Source organism: Mizuhopecten yessoensis, unplaced genomic scaffold, assembly GCF_002113885.1.
Source record: "Mizuhopecten yessoensis strain PY_sf001 unplaced genomic scaffold, ASM211388v2 scaffold6973, whole genome shotgun sequence".
NCBI lineage: Eukaryota > Metazoa > Mollusca > Bivalvia > Pectinida > Pectinidae > Mizuhopecten > Mizuhopecten yessoensis.
In genome coordinates, this window is record NW_018406817.1 from 288,605 (window position 1) to 308,406 (window position 19,802).

Here is a 19,802-nt window from a genome sequence, read left to right on the forward strand (position 1 = left end):
GAAAACAGTACTCACTACACTGTACACAGTCACTTGACGTTCTCTGTTTGTAAAATACACACAAACGGGGCAACAAGTCTTCGTTCTTCTAAAACACCCAGCAAATATACACCTTGATGTGCTTGATTAACAAAAATACACTCTTGAAACTATACATAATTATTAGAAAAACCAAATTATTTTGGAGCTCTTTACGTCCGTGCCACCATCGTCGCCATCACGTGTCTCAGTGTATTTAACGATAGAGCATTTAAAAAAAATTGTACCCTGAACGTTTTGCTATATCAAGCTATGAAAATACTTCATATACATGTACAATAAAAGGCTAAGAAAGTGGGAACGTCGTTGTTGACTCTGTTTCCGAGATAGTGTGATTTATCTGAAAAACACACCTTTGGCTCAGCGGCGATCGCCTCGATATGGGTAGCCCACATCTGTGACGTCACAAGTCAAAACAGCCCTATATGAATATACCGGGAAGCTTCGACCGTGCGTTCGTTATGTGAGCTTTTTAGCTACGTAATATTCCGCCGTCACTTTCTTGTGTAGATAATATTTAAAGACTACATACATATAAATGATTTTTTTTCACAAATTTTAATGAAGAAATGTTTTCCTCCTGAGGAGACAAACGGTGAAAAACTATATAAATGTGGGTGTTTTTTTTTTTACATAATTGGTTAATCCAGTTACTGTAAATAACATACTCTTTTTATTAAAAATTGATCTTTAGAAAATTTGATGAACACCTATATACAACACAAAACAATTGATTAAAAATTAAGTCAAATTAACGTAGGCGCACCGCACCCTTTTCTTTGCAATATGTAGATATACGATAGGAATTGACAAAATAAATGCACCGGTACAATAGTTTATACTCAAAATGAACAGCAACCCGTGTTTTTTTTAATTTTTTTTACTGGCAGTCATAAGACTTTCTTTGGCTTGGCTTTTTTCGTTTTCTTCGAGGACTTGGTGGCCTTGGCTTTCTTAGGAGTTTAGGGTTTGGTGGCTTTCTTTGCTGGTTTCTTCGTCTCTGCAGGTTTCTTGGCTGCTGCCTTCTTGGGTGTCTTTGCTTTTGGTTTCTTATCAGTCGTCGCCTTCCTGGCTGGTTTTGCTCCTTTAGGTTTGGTCACCTTGACTGGCTTAGGCTTCTCTCCGAGCTTGAAGGATCCAGCAGCTCCCGTTCCCTTGGGCTGTTTCAGGGACTCCTTCTTCACGCCATTACGGAGGGCGATCTTCAGGTGTCCTGTTGATTGCCTTGCAAACCAAGGAATTTCGCACATGATAAATATACACACCACTTCTAAGAATATTGCAGGGGGAGAACCTGTCCGTTCAAGTAGCATGGTCTAGCACTATTTGCCTCGTTTCTGACTTTTATGTGTCGAGTGATGCAGTTGTACTGATTGTGGTTTGCATATAAATTGACTCTGTGACAGTACTTTCGCATTTCATTTATTAATATTTGTCTTGAAATTTATCCTTATACCAGAGACGTAATATGTACGTCTCTGCTTATTCATTTCCCCGTTATCTCGCCTGAAGAAATTGTTGTTAAATACACAAATGCAATCTACATACTAACGGCAGGGACCCCCTTGCCCACCTGCTGACAACCCATTGATGTCATACCTATACACAGGTATATAGGTGTGTCTTGGGCCTCCTGCTGTCAGTACTGGACACAGGTGTTTAATGTTATTTACCTGTACACACATTTCACATCTAAGTTTGCTAAGGGAGTGGATCGAGATAATTTTCATTATTTAACCAAGATGTTAAATTATAAATTGTGTATGCTACATGTATACAGAGAAACACAAATGTTTGAATCTCATAATTCAATTATATTTTTGAGATAAATGTAATCATGAAATTAGATTATATAAGTCCCTGATCTTATTTAGCATCGCATACATAGGTACTGTATTGAATACAACTAAATGTGTAAATGTCGGTATTTTGCTGTTTATTAGAATTGTCGACTTAACATAAGAAAGACATAATGTCGCCGATTTGTCATAACTAAAAATATTGACATATAAAAACAGCAGACACCAACGTTGAAGTTATTTTGAAACATTTGTCACTGATATATTTCCGTATTGTTGGACCGTAGAGGTACCACAGTATATAATTTTGCAAGATAAATATTCCGGCACAGAAACTGGTCACGGAGTTGTGCTGTTTAATGACGACATGATTGGTTAGGTTTTTACTGTAGAGCAGAGACATATGAAGTATATACGTCTTTGTGTAGAGTAAGGAAACTTATTGCAAACTGACTTTCCAGCTAAAATATCTTTGATCGACAACATTGAGACTATTCAAACTCGTTCATTAGAGAGAAAAAATATCATCAGTGCTCAGAATCACGACATGCAATGCTACCCGTCTATGTTACCGTATTCAGAGTCGTCAGTTTGGTTTCAATTAAACTCACTGTCTGGAAATTCTGGCAAATTTTATATGACTGGATACCATCTACATAATGTTATCTTCAGCCTAATCTTATTCCTCAAAACTAAAAAAAAATTATTAGTTCGCTATCTGAGGCTGTTTGGTGATGGCTGTTCTCGATATCGCCTATTCCTTCGATGGTGACCGCTACAACAATTTAAGCACTAAATATTGCATTACCACATATTTTTGGGAATCAAATGATTAAATTCTTAATACGGCACCACTTCATATTTAATTTGGAATCAAATCACGTATTATGGAATAACCTAATTAAATGACCAAATACGGCTCAACTGCATATTTAGGAATTTCCAAATATACTTCAAAAGCAACCGTGTTGCGATCCCAAAATGTGTTTATATGGTTATAAAACCGAAGTTAGTGCATTGGGATTAGAGCAAACAACGTGGGGATACTCCCGATTGGACTAAGTCACCAGGGTCAATGATGACACAAGAACCACAACCGTCATCTCTTTATGCCTATCGATTGTATATATGAGGATAGGGTGGGGATCGCAGCACTTTCCATGCATTAACAAACGACTTCTCATAACGGGCAGGGTGAATCCAGTCTGAACCAATAATTGTAGGGACTCAGAAAGTCAGCCCTCGAAAGTGGGACCGGGCCCGGGGACTTATCCTAGTAAAATGGCTGTATTTATCTTTTATGCCCAGCAAAAAAATATTAGTCTTAGGATACACGTAAGTGATGAGTATATGATCGAATGGGGAAGTGTTGTCTAAGCAACCACGTTTGGTGTTGAAAAAACAGCAACGACGCTAGATTCACGTTCGGTTTATCACGTGTGATTATCACAATAGCAATGTCAGGTCCTTATTTTGTATTCGATATAATGTATGTTACAATTATTAACGTGCTTATTAGCGAGCGTGTGCATTCTGACACTTCTTTCTTTTGATGGATGAGAACAAAACTTTGTCTTTGAATTTTAAGGTATCGAAGTACGTTATCTACCCGATTGTGTAAGTAAATGATATATATTTTAGAGTATTTTATCTACACTATGGTTTATGTAAATGATATTTATATCAAAGTATTTTATCAACCCGATGGTGTATCTAAATGATATTTATATAAGAATATTTTATCAACCCGATGGTGTATCTAAACGATATTTATATAAGAGTATTTTATCAACCTGATTGTGTATGTAAATTATATTTATGTTAGAGTATTTTATCTACCCGATTGTGTATCTAAATTATATTTATATGAGAGATTTTTTATCTAAACGATGGTGTATGTAAATGATATTTATATAAGAGTATTTTATCAACCCGATGGTGTATGTTAATGATATTCATATTAAATAAATGTATCTACCCGATGGTGTATCTAAATGATATTTATATAAGAGTATTTTATCAACCTGATTGTGTATGTAAATTATATTTATGTTAGAGTATTTTATCAACCTGATTGTGTATGTAAATTATATTTATATGAGAGATTTTTTATCTAACCGATTGTGTATGTAAATTATATTTATGTGATAGTATTTTATCAACCCGATGGTGTATGTAAATGATATTTATGTGATAGTATTTTATCAACCCGATGGTGTGTGTAAATGATATTTATATAAGAGTATTTTATCAACCCGATGGTGTATGTAAATGATATTCATATTAAAGTATTTTATCAATCCGATGGTGTATCTAAATGATATTTATATAAGAGTATTTTATCAACCCGATGGTGTATCTAAATGATACTTATATAAGAGTATTTTATCAACCCGATGGTGTATCTAAATGATATTTATATGAGATTTTTTTTTATCTAACCGATGGTGTATGTAAATGATATTTATGTGATAGTATTTTATCAACCCGATGGTGTATGTAAATGATATTTATGTGATATTATTTTATCAACCCGATGGTGTATGTAAATGATATTTATATAAGAGTATTTTATCAACCCGAAGATGTATGTAAATTATATTTATGTTAGAGTATTTAATCTACTTGATGGTGTATGTGGATGCCATATATATATATTGTATCTACCCGATGACGTATTATCATTCATTTATAGAAATTAGTGCATGAAGACTGCCAGTAGACATACAATTTTATGAAGACCGGTGTTCTAAAATTACATTTTTACGGTGCTACGTTTAAACACACCAAATTATTTCATATAAATACGACCACATGTACACTGAAATGTAAATTTATTACAAACATTTTACAGAAGAATAAAACAGTAAGCCTATCGAATAACCATTATTAAATATTTCCTTTTAAACATATACTTAAGGGCTGCGCTGAGGTATATCTGTTCAACCTGTTTGGCAAAGGAATAATATGACACTGGTTGTGTGCAATGTTGTCATTATGCAAGAAATAAGTGCACAATCTAACTGTACTATATCTTGCTGTGGTGTAATTCAAATTCTAAAATATGAAGTTTCAAGCACATGTCTCAGGTTTGCACATGCCTATACTAGCCATGTATTTACTCTGACGACTATCTATATCAATCCCATTTTCTTGTTGATAAATTAATAAAATACCTCATCAATGACTTTGAGGAATTTTGGAAATACCTCGAGCCGAATACCGTTTCAAAATTTAAATCTTTACGACATAGCTTTGTATTTTCAAAAGGTTTTCTTTTATCGTTAGAACAAAGATATAGACTAAAACATCAACATATATTATGTTGTTTCGTGTTTATCAGGATGCTATCACAGGGTATATATTTTTCGTAGGCTTAAATACACTTGTATTCATGACATTATTATTACAGTAATTTCACAACATTGATGAACTGTTTACCTTGTGGTTGAAACATTTCAGTTCGAAGACAAATGCTGATTTCAATATCATTCATAAATTAACGCTAATTAATTTGAATTTAAAACACTAGTTACAACAGATATTACATCGATCAGTTTAACGGATCTACTTGATATATAAATAAGCCTTCAAACTGCAGCAGTAGCCATTAATAGAACACTATCAACTGCATTGGAAGCGGTCGTATCGTTTGTATCGTCACATTCTAAACCTACAAGTACGACTTTCGTCGAAATGTTGATAATTCTGCTAGTTCCGGTTTTATTCGGTTGAACAGTTTTATAGAATTATGTCGTGCGGTTCCAGAACTATGGAATCGCGCGCGCACTCTATTTCCTATAATGCCATGCCCTGTATCCACATGGGACCACACTCTGTGCGTTTATAAAACATTGACTCCCGTTTGCGAAACAATCTTCCTAACGAAATTGAGCTAAAGTACAATTATTCTAACGGAAAAGAGATTTCAAATATTAAATTATATTTCATTTTTAGCTCCACCCCTCAGATCAGTCTTTTCTCTAAAAAGAAAACAAATATATTTGGATTATATTGAATTAATTTATTGGTAAAAAAACACACTCATATTGTCTATATATACTAAGTTAGTAGTTAGATTATAGGATTTTGCTCTACCGATTGCAATCACATCAATATAGTCTGATGATGAATAATGATTATGCAAGGATAATTATAGTTATAATGACATTGTCATCGTATAATGAATACGTAATACATTTCAAATCAATGATAAACTAAAAGCAAACTGATATTCAACAAAAATATTCAATATTAACAGAGGACATACATGATATGAATGCAGATTTCCTCAAGTAGGGACACATTGGTCAAAAGTAAACACAGGTTCAAATCTTAAGACCTAGTATGCAGCATCCAGTGATAGACTTATAAGATCAGGGGAAGGTAGTTAGGATAATGAATCAACGACATGAAATGTGAAGTTGTACTTACTTTAAATTGATATAATTCCGAAATTGATGTTTTTCTTTGTTACAAGTTCTGTGATTGGTTAATAGTAACACATGTAGTTTTAACTTCTGTTTATTTCCTTTTCCATTTACTGTTTATTTACTTATGATATTTTTTATATATATATTATAATTATCTTTGTCTTATTTTTAGTAGAATATTTGGAAATAAATAAGTGTAAACGAGTAAACCTCACATTTTTCGCAACAGTGACACGTACTATCGTCTTACATTTTGCAATATCATTCTGACAAATCTTAAATTGTATTAAAAGTATTTCAATATCCAATATGGGTTCGCGCACAGGAGTGAAACAATTAGGAATTAATCTAGATATTTCTAACATAGGAAAATAGTACACAAATATTCATGATTCGGAATGATTAATAAAGGCAAAGTTTGCATGTGCCGTTTGCAGCGGTTTAGACTCGAGACACTGGTCATTTAGACCATATGCTTGTCAACGGAAAAGGACATTTTCGAAAGCTCGCGAAATAAGATTCCAGTAACTATTTGTGTTTAATACAAACTTTACATTCACATGTTCATGAATTTCCACGAACATAACGAACGCGGCATGTAAACACTAGGCCTACCACTCTCATACCCCAAAGCCGTGACTTCTAACAAACAAACGTTAACTAATGTGCTTGGAAAAACGACACATAATGCTCCTACCACACAAATGAAAGGTCTGTCATATTTTATTATTTAAACGATACGTGAAACACAGAATGTGACGAGTCTAGCGAATGCACTTCCAAAATAAAATAACATATACCGGGTGTCAACACCGGCCTATAACTCGTGCTGCCCAATCTTTATCCCCCTACTTTTTCAACTCGGAAAGTTACACTCAATAGAACCAACTAAGAAAAATAAGAAAAACAATATAAAAACAAAGAACCAGGTCACATTTCATAATCATATTCTATAAATTTGTTTGTTTGCGTTCTAAGGGTTTAACGTTCCCGTAACAACCAGTGTCATATGGGGAGACACCAACGGGAAGAGAAAGGATGTGAGAAAGAAAGAAGACAAGGCAGAAAGGAAACGAATAAGTGTTACAATTGGGACCGAATATTAAATTCGGTATCTTCAATTCCCTCTAAATAGGACACATTAGAAAACATATGATTTTCCAGGGAGCCCCACATTTTACGACACATGTGCAGTGGGATATAACAGGGATACTCTGGTTTCCTCAATGTCCCCTTTACAGAAGAAAAGGAACAATCCAACCCCGAATCTGCAGATGGGGGTGGGGTGGACATAAGTCGCCTCTTCCGATCGTGTAGTGGGATACAGGGATACAGTAGGCCTTTCCCCGGACCTTCACTGGTATAAGCATCCGACTTCATTTAACAATTATTTATGAATGACAAAATGGATATCATTACTGTTATACGTCATATTCAATTTTACACTTTATGTCCTATGGGTTGGGTTCGTTAATGGTGAAAACTCTCATAATATTAACTGTTATAGTGTTAATACATGCAATACTGATATAACAATTTGTCTAACGCTTTTTTCAATTGCTTCAACATTTGCCATTCTAAGGTTGTGGTGCACGTTAACAGTTTGGATATTCCTTTTTACTGATGTTGGTTTTATTTCTTAAATATATTGACAAAGTGATCACTCAGAACCAATCTTTTGGAATAATACGCAAAAACATCATACATTTTTAAACAAAAATGATATTATGACATACGTTGAACATAAAAATCAACATTATTAAGGCGATATATGCAATTTATAATGCAGACATATTTTGTTATCTATAAATGGATTATGGATGATGCTGATTGTATTGAAACTATCTTCAGTCAACAGAATACATACATAAGCAATACGTTATCAGGCAATCCGTAAACTAACATAATATTCGGACAATAGTCGTTAGAGTAACATCACTAAAAAAATAAGACAAAATAAAAAATGGTAAGTGTCTGTGATGACCATCATCATTTTCAAGACCAAATATGATTGACAATTTGGTAAACCGGAGAAAATTGGCAATTGTTGAATATGTTAATAGTACAAACATGTAGAATATGTAAACGGAACGAATTTCAAACATAATCAAATATATTATTTTTCAAACTGTTCAATTCAGCCAAAACACACTTGTAATTATATATAGTTACATATCGCCCTTTTTCAGCTTTGCAAAACTCCTATTTCAAATATGGCGCCGTTCAAGCTTCAGCGAGATAACTGTCCGATGGCAGCCTTTGTTTGGTTTCTACATCATCTTGAAACATGGAACATATTCGGGATCCATTATGTCTGTTATACAACAAATGGATGCTGGGAAACTGTACATTCGAAATTCTTTTACGGAAAAGTAACGAATGGCGGCTTTCTTTTGCGACGTTCGACTACCATAACAGTGTAGCAATGCGTATACATAACGACCGAAAAAACGACCATAAAGACGAAAAATAGTGTTGTTCACTGCATATTTTCTAAATTTACCCATATATCGATGTAGATTCACTGGTACTATATTATCCTAAAACCACGGCTACCGTAGTTATCATCGTAACTACCCGCTTCGAATTTCTGTTTCTTTGTATAGCATTTGAACATTATTTATGATAACAATGTGAGGATTGACCTTTATTTCGACAGCGCACACAGCAGTATGAACGCAGTTTGCAACACACATATTCTTTATGGAGCGGAATATGTTCGTTGTCAACTGCGTTCATATTACCGTATGCGCAGTCAAAATGCAGGCCAATCCTTAACTATGTGTGTTAAAAAACACCCACACTATAAACTTAACGAGCATGCAATTATACAAAAGACATTGACGGCCTGTATCGGCCACCTGGAAATTTAGCATTCATGGCAAAAAGTGTTCATTAAATATCATACAGCAAATATAATACATTCTAATATTGACTTTTGTCTCACCCGTACCTTATTTGGTCCCCTCCGTTCCCGCAGGGACAGCATTGGTTTATAAAACATTGAATACCATATTGCAAAAGAACTCTATATCAAATTTGGTTAATCCCTTCTTCCGTATAGAAGGAGAACCTTTATTTACCTTATAGGGCAACGATTTATAAATATAAAGAGGTTGGAATTTTGGGTGACTTTAACATTTTAAGGGGGGTTATTGAACTTGAAAGGAAAAGATGACAGACGGACGGATGGATGACGGATGCTACGCCACAGCATAAACACGCCGGTCCTTCGGACCAGGTAAGTTAAAAAAAACAAATTGTGTCACGTAATTTCAGTTTAAACCGAACTAAGATATATGCGGTTGTTGCAATATGACAAATTGATTTAAAGCGTAGACCTAACTGAATGTAAAGGTAAAGTTCACTACCAGTGCAATTCTGGTTAATATAGGTTCTGAATATTTCCCATTGGAAAATGCTATTCAAATCATGGCTATTAAGAACAAGACGAATTATTTTTCCACAGCATATCTCAGCATCAGCTTACTGTAAAGAAAGTATCCTGATACAAAATATGGTCTTTTTATTGACCCTAATCAGCAATTTTGGTACAGAAATCCTGTCATCTCAGGATATATCTACATACCAAATTTGGTTACTATAGTTGAAATAGTTTCAGAAGCTTCAGCGAGATACTGTCCGATGTCAGCCTTTGTTTGGTTCCTACATCATCTTGAAACATGGAACATATTCGGGATCCATTATGTCTGTTATACAACAAATGAATGCTGGGAAACTGTACATATATATATATATCTGCATACCAAATTTGGTTACTCTAGTTGAAATAGTATGTAAGACAGGCTTTCGACAACCTTTAATAAACCAGAGGTCAAACATATATCACAGTGACCTTCTTTTCCCTAACTTCACCCCATTATCATCAGAAATATCTGGGTTTCTTTTATTTAAAGGTCAAAACTAAGGTCACAATGACCATATACTCCGGCATCCAAAGATGTACTTCCATACAAAATATGAATATTCAAGTTTGAAAAATTTGAGAGATATGCCCAAGACAAACTTTGACCTTTCACCTTGACCAGCAATATCTAGAGGAGAAGTAGTGAAATTAAAGTTGGTAGCCTATACCGATAATTATTGAGACCTCTTTTTTTACGTTTTCCCGTGTTGAAATGACGTATATGTATCGGAGACATCTAAGCAGGACTTTAGGGCCAATGTACTTTTCAACAGATTATTTTAGGTATTAAGCTAACGTATGGAAAATCCCACGTGTTATATGTTTGTCCCAATATGTTAAGGCACATACATATTATAACCATATTCTTTACTGCAGAGATACATATTATTCTATTTAATGTATAATTCTACCAAATCTCATACATATCGCACAGTTAATTATCGCACAGTTAATAGAATAACAAATTGTTACAGCCAATATGCATTTGGAGGTCACACACAAAAATATCTGTGAACCATAGTGTTATGATCAGATGTATAATTAGGCAAATTCAAGGTGGATTCATATCTAAGCGAAAATGTTGTTTTGTTTCCTTTAATGTTGCTGTTATTTAACAAAAGCTGATCATATTAGTTATTTTTTGTTTCCGCTGGTTCCTGGTCTTCTTCATTGTCTGGTGGCAGGGGATCTGCATGTTTCGTGAAATCAACATCTACGTAGTCAGTTTTGTTTTCGATACCATGGATAATGAAGTTTCTGCCATTTTGATTGTCATCTTTGAATTCGAGGTCCAAGTAGATGAGGCCATCTTTATTCTATATTGGGGGAAAAGGGGAGAATATTGAATCGCTTGTTTTAAAGAAGATTGAAAACATCGCCAGTGAATTAATTTTCAAATGTACATTTGTAATAGGAAAATATTTATCACTCAATATTTGATTCATAAAACAGAACGAGTTTTCTCCTGGAAGCAAATATATCCAGCTTTATACAACGGTTTGGCAAAATTAACAAAAAAAGATTGCCTCGATATTATTTTGACGGCTAACACGACCCATTGTGGCTATGTGAGTTGTTTTCAGCAGATTAGTTTCGAGGCACCGGCCATTTGCTGTCTCTTTACTCGACAACGGAGACAGACGTTCACGGCAGCTCACAAAATAAAATCCATTACTGTTTGTGTTTTAAACAAACTTAGTTTTCATTACTCATTAGAATGCATGGCATCACTGGATTCATACAGTGCAGACTAAAAGCGGGGCTGTTTTTAAGTTGGAACGCACTGTTTCCGATTTGTGAACCAAACACTAACTATCTACGGGAGTGGCAAGACCCTGCCTCAATTCAATAATCGTGATTCTCTATACATATGCTAAATACGTGTGTATATGGATATATGGTTGGGATATTTATTACCAGGACTTTGGTCTCTAAGGATGGGGCAGGCTCCGAGTCCATTCTGACAGCATACGTGTTACCGTCTCTTTATATTCAGCAATTATATATAGGATGGACCAATATGATTGATATCCGTCTTTATTTTAGATAAGAAGGCATTTAAAGTAATACAGTAGTCCCTCTGTATACCCACCCCCAGTTGTATTGTCAACCCCGCATCCGCAATGATGTTGTTAGAAACATTTCCCCCACTATATTTAACCCCGTTGATATCGCCATCCGCCAACCATTTCAAATACAAAACTGTTCATACCCCGACAATATCGCCATCGTTAACGCTTTGGTCTGATATTTGGTCAATTAATGATTCAGAGTTATGCGTGTTTAATCCACATGTATAGGTAAACGTGAGATTTAATTACCCCGAGTTTACCTAGTAAAAACTACTCTTATGTTATTTCATTTCAGAATATTTTATTGTACTGATCTTATGTACAAAAGGAATTCTTATGTTATGTTTTTATACATATTGATGGCGGTATAACGGGGAACTACCGTATAGCCATATTTGGCCCAACCTTCAACACCTCGGATGGTGGTTATACTTTTCACGATGCACCTTTCGAACCATTCTTATATCAAGTTAAAACAACCCACAAACTATAAAAAGCTGATAGTAAAACTAAAACGCTATCAGAACTGACTTTTAGTGGAAAGAGTTTACGTACAGGCAACATACGAGGAACATTTGTATAGTATGAAATGTTTTATATAAATTGAAAAACACGTACCTGTCTCCGTGAAAGATTCGCATCCGCAGCAGCTGCTGTACCATCATCACAATTAGCGTAGATATTATCTCCTGTTCCATCGACAGCTTCAACTTGTTCGTATGCATCTCCAGCTGTACAAAATAATACAGAAACTGTTAGGGTACTGATATATAAAGGTTCTCCAACAAGTGGTGATTGGTTATCATATTTATCTAACTCCGGTTAGCTAATTCTAAAACTTTAAAAAGACAGGAGGTTTACTGAGTTAACATACTGATGAATTGCATTGAACTACAATGAGTTAGCAGTACAAGCTATACCTAATGGAATATAATATGGAATTAATTAGATTCTACTACTTTATTCTACCTTTGATTAATACTAATTTACCTTTTATATACCTTTTGAATGAAACTGGCTCTGGGCAGCTTAGATGTTTTTTCGAGTTTTTTTTCTTCTTTTAAGCTTACATCAAGATATGAAGTAGCTCCTTTCAATTTAATTAAAGAATTATCATATTATTTGCAGGAGTTGGTGTAGCCCTACTTTCAAATTATATATCTATTTGCTGAAATTGGCTTTTGATCCTCAACAGTGTGTAATGGCTAGTGTGTTATACATATGTACTGTATGGCCTGTATCTGTTGGGGGAATAAATCCAATATCACCAAATATTTATACTCAACAGTTTACCTTATATGAATACCAGTAACGCATTGTCTAATACTTGATATTATTCACCGAAGATAATACATGTAGTCTAGAAAAAATATCTCAAATTAAATATCCCTAGTGAAAGGGTTACTATATCTCAAGAATATTGAACAAGTCTGTTTACATCAAGGAGTTACTTTCCCTTATCTCAATCATCATATCAATGTATAAATATATGTCTGTGTTTCTTACCACCTGTTGTCACCTTAAGGAGGGGACTTAGATAGGCTATGCCTGATGTCTGATCCTATTGACTATTGCTTATATTGTCAATAAAATTTGTTGAAATTGAAATTGAAAAGATGTTCGTAAGCTCCCTTAATGTCATCACAATAACCTACCTGCACCATTGTGGTTGCCTTTCCCGCACTTAGTTTTCTTCTTGTCATCTTTGCCTATGTCGTTACAACACAATTTAATTGAACATTTTCATAATGTTTATTTCCATATGGTATTAAATATCCATTTTCATTATCGAACGTTGATAAATATAGTAATTATAGCCAGGTAAGAACGTTGTGATCATTTTGGTGGAGACTTGTGAGTTTACACTGTATATGTCACAGAAAGGATCTATTAATGTCGAACTTCGAACTGTAAACGAGAGGTACACGAACAGGCTTTTGGTTATAGCAATATTCCAGTCAGCATATTGACAATTATTGAAATATAACTCTGTTTATGTTATTTCAACAAGAACACAAAATATTTTAATGTTTTTCTCTCATTTCCGAGTTTGTAAGATAGAGTTGTCCATGGTTAGAAAGAGGAGTAAGAAAATCTATCGCATACGCAATGACGTAACAAAGGTTCAATAAGGACGTGACGTCACGAATTGGAAAAATCCGATGCCGCAATGCGGTAAAAGACAACGTGATGAATTTACGATACGTTAGAAAGATATGGTTTACTTTCTGAGCAAACTCTTTTTGCAAATATAGGGTATGCTAAAACGCTGACAGGTTCGTTTTCGTCAAAAAGGCTCAAGGGAAAATAGACATTTTCAAAATGGGAGCCAGTCCAACCTCATTTTCATGGTTTCTGGGCTTATTTTGGTAGTTGAGGATATAGGATAGGGAAATTCAACCTCGGGATTTTCAAATTTTGAAAACCCGAGGCTTTCTAAACGATCGAAGAATGCTCCAAAACAAATATGGTTGACATCCATCACTTTCAGTCCCTTTCAGCAATATTGCCAAATTACTCCTTTTTGGTCCAACCCCTCAACCCCTTCCACTGATAAAATTCGAGTCCATTTTCCTTTTTTTTCAAAACTGAATTTCCCTTGCCGAAGGATCTTCCTCTGCTCCCATGGGGGCCACATCCTCCATTTATACCAACTGGATGCCCCTATGTCCAAGATTGCTCCACATTTTTTGGTTCGAATCCCTCAAGAATAAGGAGTTTAAACATGTTTTACTGTGTTCTCCCTTATGGGCCCTTTCCTCTGTGTTCCCCCACCCATGCCCCGGGAGCCACACCCTCCAGTTTACCCTCCCTTCAGGGAAATTAGCTAACAACCAAGTTCTGCTCGCTAATCTCTTGTAGTTCATACCTGTTTGTTTCTTTTTCCCTTCTTTTTGTTTTCCTACAACAATACAAACTGAAATTAGTTGCATTCACGTCAACATGGAAAAAAATGTACCTCACTTTTTCGTGATATTATATTGTTATTTGAAATTTTCACGGAAATATATTTGTGATTAAGGCTATCCTATCTATAAAAAAATACGAACATAGCCATGATTTTGTTAAAAGTCTTTTTTAGAGTTGATACATAAAGAAATATAGTATACCTTTCCCTAATTTGTTTTTTGTTTTTTTAACCTCTGCATACACATCGTTAACGTTTTCGAGTTGTTCAGTCTTCGGTTTGTTCACAACAGCATAAACTGCGTCTGGCGATCCAGGCTTTCCTTTTGAAGGTTTCTGAACAACAGCGTATTCCGAGGAAGTTCCTGGTTGAGCGTCAACGGACTCGTATAGCATGTTCTTCTTGAGTCCGTCTGTAAGGCAACATGTTACCCGTCATGTGTGATTTTAATATTAAAAAATGCAATTGGTAGTACAGTGATATTATCTTCGTCATACTTGATGTTTGTGTCGAGATCCAAATTTCATTTACCTGAATGAATTAACACGTGATGATTTTGATTCTTTAGTGCGAGACGTGTATTGAGCAAATACACAACGAGAGGCAAAATAAAAACTAAACTTAATAAGGATTACAAATATTACACTTCACATACATATTACCTTAACAGACTTTGAAAGGTACAAATAATGTATATATATGTACAAGCTTAATTGTATTAACCCTATGCCGTTATCTAGCTGAACATTATTTGGACAGACATAATGGTTCAATTACAAATGTACTTACCCGATGATTCATACAGAATATTGGGTTTCATGCCATCTGTTCGAAAATAGAAAATAAAGAAGCCAATAGAGCCTGTCTTGTTCACCTGTTTTTGTTTTTTATTATCTGAATCAAGAGCCTAAAACCGAAAATGTGTCATAACAATTCAGGTTGTTTAAATTATATCTTTTCCGATCGATAGAAAGTAGAACTATTGTGACCTTAATATTAATCCTGTGTTGGAGCGAAAATTGTCCAACATCCTGAAATCGCACTGATTAAATTCCCCCAGTCAAACAGCTTCAAATTGTTATTGTTTGTGAAAGTAATAATGAATCAGAAGACAGAAAATAAAACAAAATTATGAATTACCTGAACTATCATCTTCGGCGGATCTGTAATAAATAACAGCAACTACTTTTTTAAATACGAACGTTTGTGATTCACGCAATTAAAATTGAATTCATAGAACAAAATTAGATGTTTCGTGTCTTTCAAAGATCATTTAATGGTTCTTGGTATAACCTAAGAAATTGGCATTAATTTCATATCGACATAATTGGTATTCTTTGAACAGAACAAACTTTGGACCGCCTATATTAATGTTCTGAAGCAACTACAATTTTGTTGACACTTTGTTTTGTGTCTTTAGGCTACCTGAGACGAAGTCGATCTTCTCATATGATTTCCGGTCTTGTGAATCTCCGATAAACTTGCAAAAATGTTATGTTGAAGTATCCACTAAGGCTTTGTTATCCCTTTCAAGTTTGTTTCACCTCTACTTTGCAGTTCCGTCTTTTTCAAATGGAAAACAATCGAACATTTTCGTAAATTTCCTAAATACCAATTAGACCGATTGAAATCAAACTTGTACAAATGTTTCTTTAAGAACAATCCGAGATCCAAAATGGCCGCTCTAAGTCCGATTTGTAGCCGCTCTAGGACCTGATTGGCTTAAACATTTCAACTTCCTCTAAAACGGCTGCATCGCTAGACTCTAAGGTTAAAGAAATCCTTTCTTAGAGTGATCGCTACCATGACCGTCATATTAAAATTAAACACCGATTCTATTTTGCTGCTTATTATTTTTGTGTTGTATTAAAATGATGTTACCTTCATCCAGGTTAGTGTGGTCAAATATGTTAAAAGTCTCAAATAGCTTCTATTTAAGAGTCATAAGGCTCACGATCATGATATTTAACAGTATAGATACGATGCAAGGCTATGGAAACTATATACTTTGACTCCTGTTCAGTCTCAAGTTTAGAGAATATTGCTTTGTTTAATCTAGCAGCTAGAATGTATGACTCAGGGTATAGTCTGTTATTTCATATTGTATGATAATTATATAACTTGTAAACTGGAAACGACTGATAAGTGTTTTGCCTTTTGTTTTGGCGAATACTTAATGTACAAGCTGCACATACTGTGTATGTCGGCCATGCCCTTCCATATGTGTATGTCGGCTATGACCCACCATATTTTGTCGCTTGTTATAATTGCTTTGAATACATCAATATATTATTTAATTTTTCCGCAAAAGAAGCTATATAACCAGTGTCATTGATAGGGCATGTCTTGTTTATAATATGAAGTTTTGTAAGAATTGTTAAATTACACAAATAATGCGTTGGGTTATTTGTTAGGTCCGTAGCCAAAAAACCTTTAACATAATTCAGTATGAAATTATTAATTATAATTACTATAATTCACGAAAGTGTTTCATACAGTTAGGTTCTTGTCATGCAATAAACTTTTGAAGTGTATTGGATTCGCGTTATATATCCAATTTGAAGACATGACATAGGTTTGACGTTTGACGGCGATCATTTATTAAACCGCACAGATGTGCGTATATGGGCGGGCAATGTGCTCACAGTAACTTGTTGCATAGTCTAAACTCACAGCTGTTAATATGTGCAAAATCAGTTCAGCAAAATTTGAGTTTCAGTTAAAAAAAAATCCAAAAGGACATGGTGGTCGAATTGGACCTCAAAGCGAATCCCAAATACTTTACTTAGATAATTTATCACAAAAAAACAGATGTTAAAAAAAAATGTTTACCATAATTGATAATGTCACTCATCATTTTATTTACTTAAAATTTACCGTATGCTCTTCAAAATGTATGCGTGAATGTTTAGTGAACAAAACAAAACAAAACAAAAAAACAAAAAAGCAGCGCACCAAAATTACCAGGTCAAACACTCACCTCCCAACCCTTGGAATCATCTCAGTATCATCATCTGAAAACAAATGCTTAATTTGTTAAAACAACATTGAAGTATTTTTTGTTATTGATATTTTTTTTCATCAAACATTTCTGGTCAGCTTATAAGGTCAGCTAAATTTTATAAGAAAAAATAAGAAATATTGAGATACGAATCTGGGGAACTATTTGGATCAAAACTAAGCAGGCTGCAGTTAGTACAAAAAATGAAGCATTTTAAGTGGAGTTGCAAAATTGTAATTCATTTATCGATCTGATGGAAAATGTCATTTTTTGACATCATTAGAAATGAAGAGAAAAAATTACTTGGGGATTATGGAGATGTCCAAACCAATTCCTTTTACTACTTAACAATAACTTTAAAATACACAATTTGGAATGTTTGAAGTGAAGTGAAATACCAAATCAACAACATTAATGTCACCTCTGCCTTTGCAATATCTAAAGAAAGGTTATTTCATAATATATTAACTTTTCTTAGAACTATAGAACCATAAAATGAAGACTATTTTATGCCATCAAAGAATCACTAATATAAGCTAGTATTATATGTAGATGTATGTTAATATAGTGTAACTATGATGCTAACATGTAACTCTGATGAATATAGCAAAAAATGTGAGTATAAACACACTGTTTCGATTAAATGTAACTATGGTGATAAAGTGCAACTGAAGTAATAAAATGTAACTATTATCATATAGTGTAACCATAGTGACATAACTGTGGTGATATAGAGTAACTATTGTAATTAAATATCGTGTAACTTTGGTGTGATATATTATAACTATGGTGATAACGTGTTACTGTACTGATATACTGTTAATTTGCTTAATTGCGGTGATATAGTGTTACTATGGTGATCTAGTGTCACCATGATGCTAAATTATAACTGTAGTGGTTAGTGTAACTATAGTTATAACATGCAACCATGGTGATATATTGTAACTAGGGTGATATGGTGAAAAAAATGTTACTGTGCCGATATAGTGTAACTATTGACACATAGTGTAACTATGGCAGTACAGTGTAACTATGGTGATTCAGAGTAACTTTGATCATTAAGCGTAACTGTTCTGTTATAGTATAATTGTGATGATATAATGTAACTAAGATAAAATAGAGTAACAATGATATGAAAATATAATGGAAACATCTAAACAAAAATGATGGCTTTATTGTAAAAAGAGAAAATTGAAATCAATGTATCTATATGTATTGTTTCTGTACATTGCAAAAACAAAAGTTATACGTGGTAATTTGTTTCTGGCGTGTCATAACCTTTTGGAAATTAAACATGCAATGTTTTTCACGTTCATGTCTGATAATTCAATGTCAGTTGTGTTAACGTTCTTGGACGGGTCCCAATTGAGATGACTGTGATGTTACAATGTCAGTTTCTCTATTTACCAAATTTTCAGACTGGTGAAAAAAAGGTCGAATCATCGTAACAAAATCCACCATAACATCTTTATCACGCAACTAATTCTCAACCAGTTTTTTTTCTTACATCTTACCTGTGTTACCATTCCATGCTTTGTTTTGATGGAAGTGTATCATAAATCCCTCTTATATCAAATGGTTAAAAGTGAAGTATTTAAACAAACACGAAAGCCCTTACTATCAGCAAGTTACAGGCCTAAAGTTGTGTGTGTAGAAATGTGTTTGTCCACGGGAGGTAAAAGACAAAGGAAGGTTCAGATCGATGACACATGTAAAGAAATCATCAACTGGATTTTACCTCTTGTGTTTTTTCCAGGTGTTCTTCTCTTCTTTTCAATGATGACAACTATGACAACTATAACAATGATAGCAACCACAGATCCACCCACTCCGCCAAGTATCGCTCCTAAAGGAGAGTTCTCGGGGGAGGATTCTGTAACTGATTCAAAATATAGAAAAATTGTAAGTGAAATAAGTAAAACAAAATGCAGGTCAAAAGTTGAATATCAAGTTTGTTTCACAATATATAGCAAATGAATTAAAATGACGGTAATGTAACTCTGAGAAAAAGAACATGATGTTCTTTTTAAGGCTGTTTTGTATTTACTTTTCATAACGTACATGTATATTGAAGCGAAAATGCTCGTAATCACCTTTTGTAGTGCAGTTAATGTCCTTTATAA

General features: G+C 34.2%; 1 protein-coding gene and 1 pseudogene across 1 annotated transcript; both read right to left on the reverse strand.

Moving 5' to 3' along the window:
- Positions 1–929: 929 nt before the first annotated feature.
- On the reverse strand, positions 930–1,352 carry LOC110452938 (annotated as a pseudogene).
- A 5,079-nt stretch (positions 1,353–6,431) lies between these two features.
- Positions 6,432–19,429, reverse strand: LOC110452932. Its single transcript, XM_021501694.1, has 9 exons — positions 19,418–19,429; positions 17,659–17,692; positions 15,819–15,841; positions 15,468–15,503; positions 14,881–15,090; positions 14,640–14,672; positions 13,426–13,479; positions 12,389–12,501; positions 6,432–11,014 (listed from the first exon to the last, which is right to left on the reverse strand). The coding sequence occupies exons 2-9, from the start codon at positions 17,676–17,678 to the stop codon at positions 10,829–10,831; spliced, it is 675 nt and encodes a 224-aa protein (XP_021357369.1). The 5' UTR covers positions 17,679–17,692; positions 19,418–19,429; the 3' UTR covers positions 6,432–10,828.
- Between the last annotated feature and the right edge of the window lie 373 nt (positions 19,430–19,802).

What these genes read in the sequence shown, in the direction of transcription:
- LOC110452932 (XM_021501694.1), bottom strand. Translation starts at nt 17,678, where the DNA reads ATGATTCCAAGGGTTGGGAG. An exon ending in TATTCTGTATGAATCATCGG is followed by an intron (nt 15,091 to 15,467) that starts GTAAGTACATTT and finishes GTTGCCTTACAG; the next exon opens with ACGGACTCAAGAAGAACATG. An exon ending in CGAATCTTTCACGGAGACAG is followed by an intron (nt 11,015 to 12,388) that starts GTACGTGTTTTT and finishes CCCCCAATATAG; the next exon opens with AATAAAGATGGCCTCATCTA.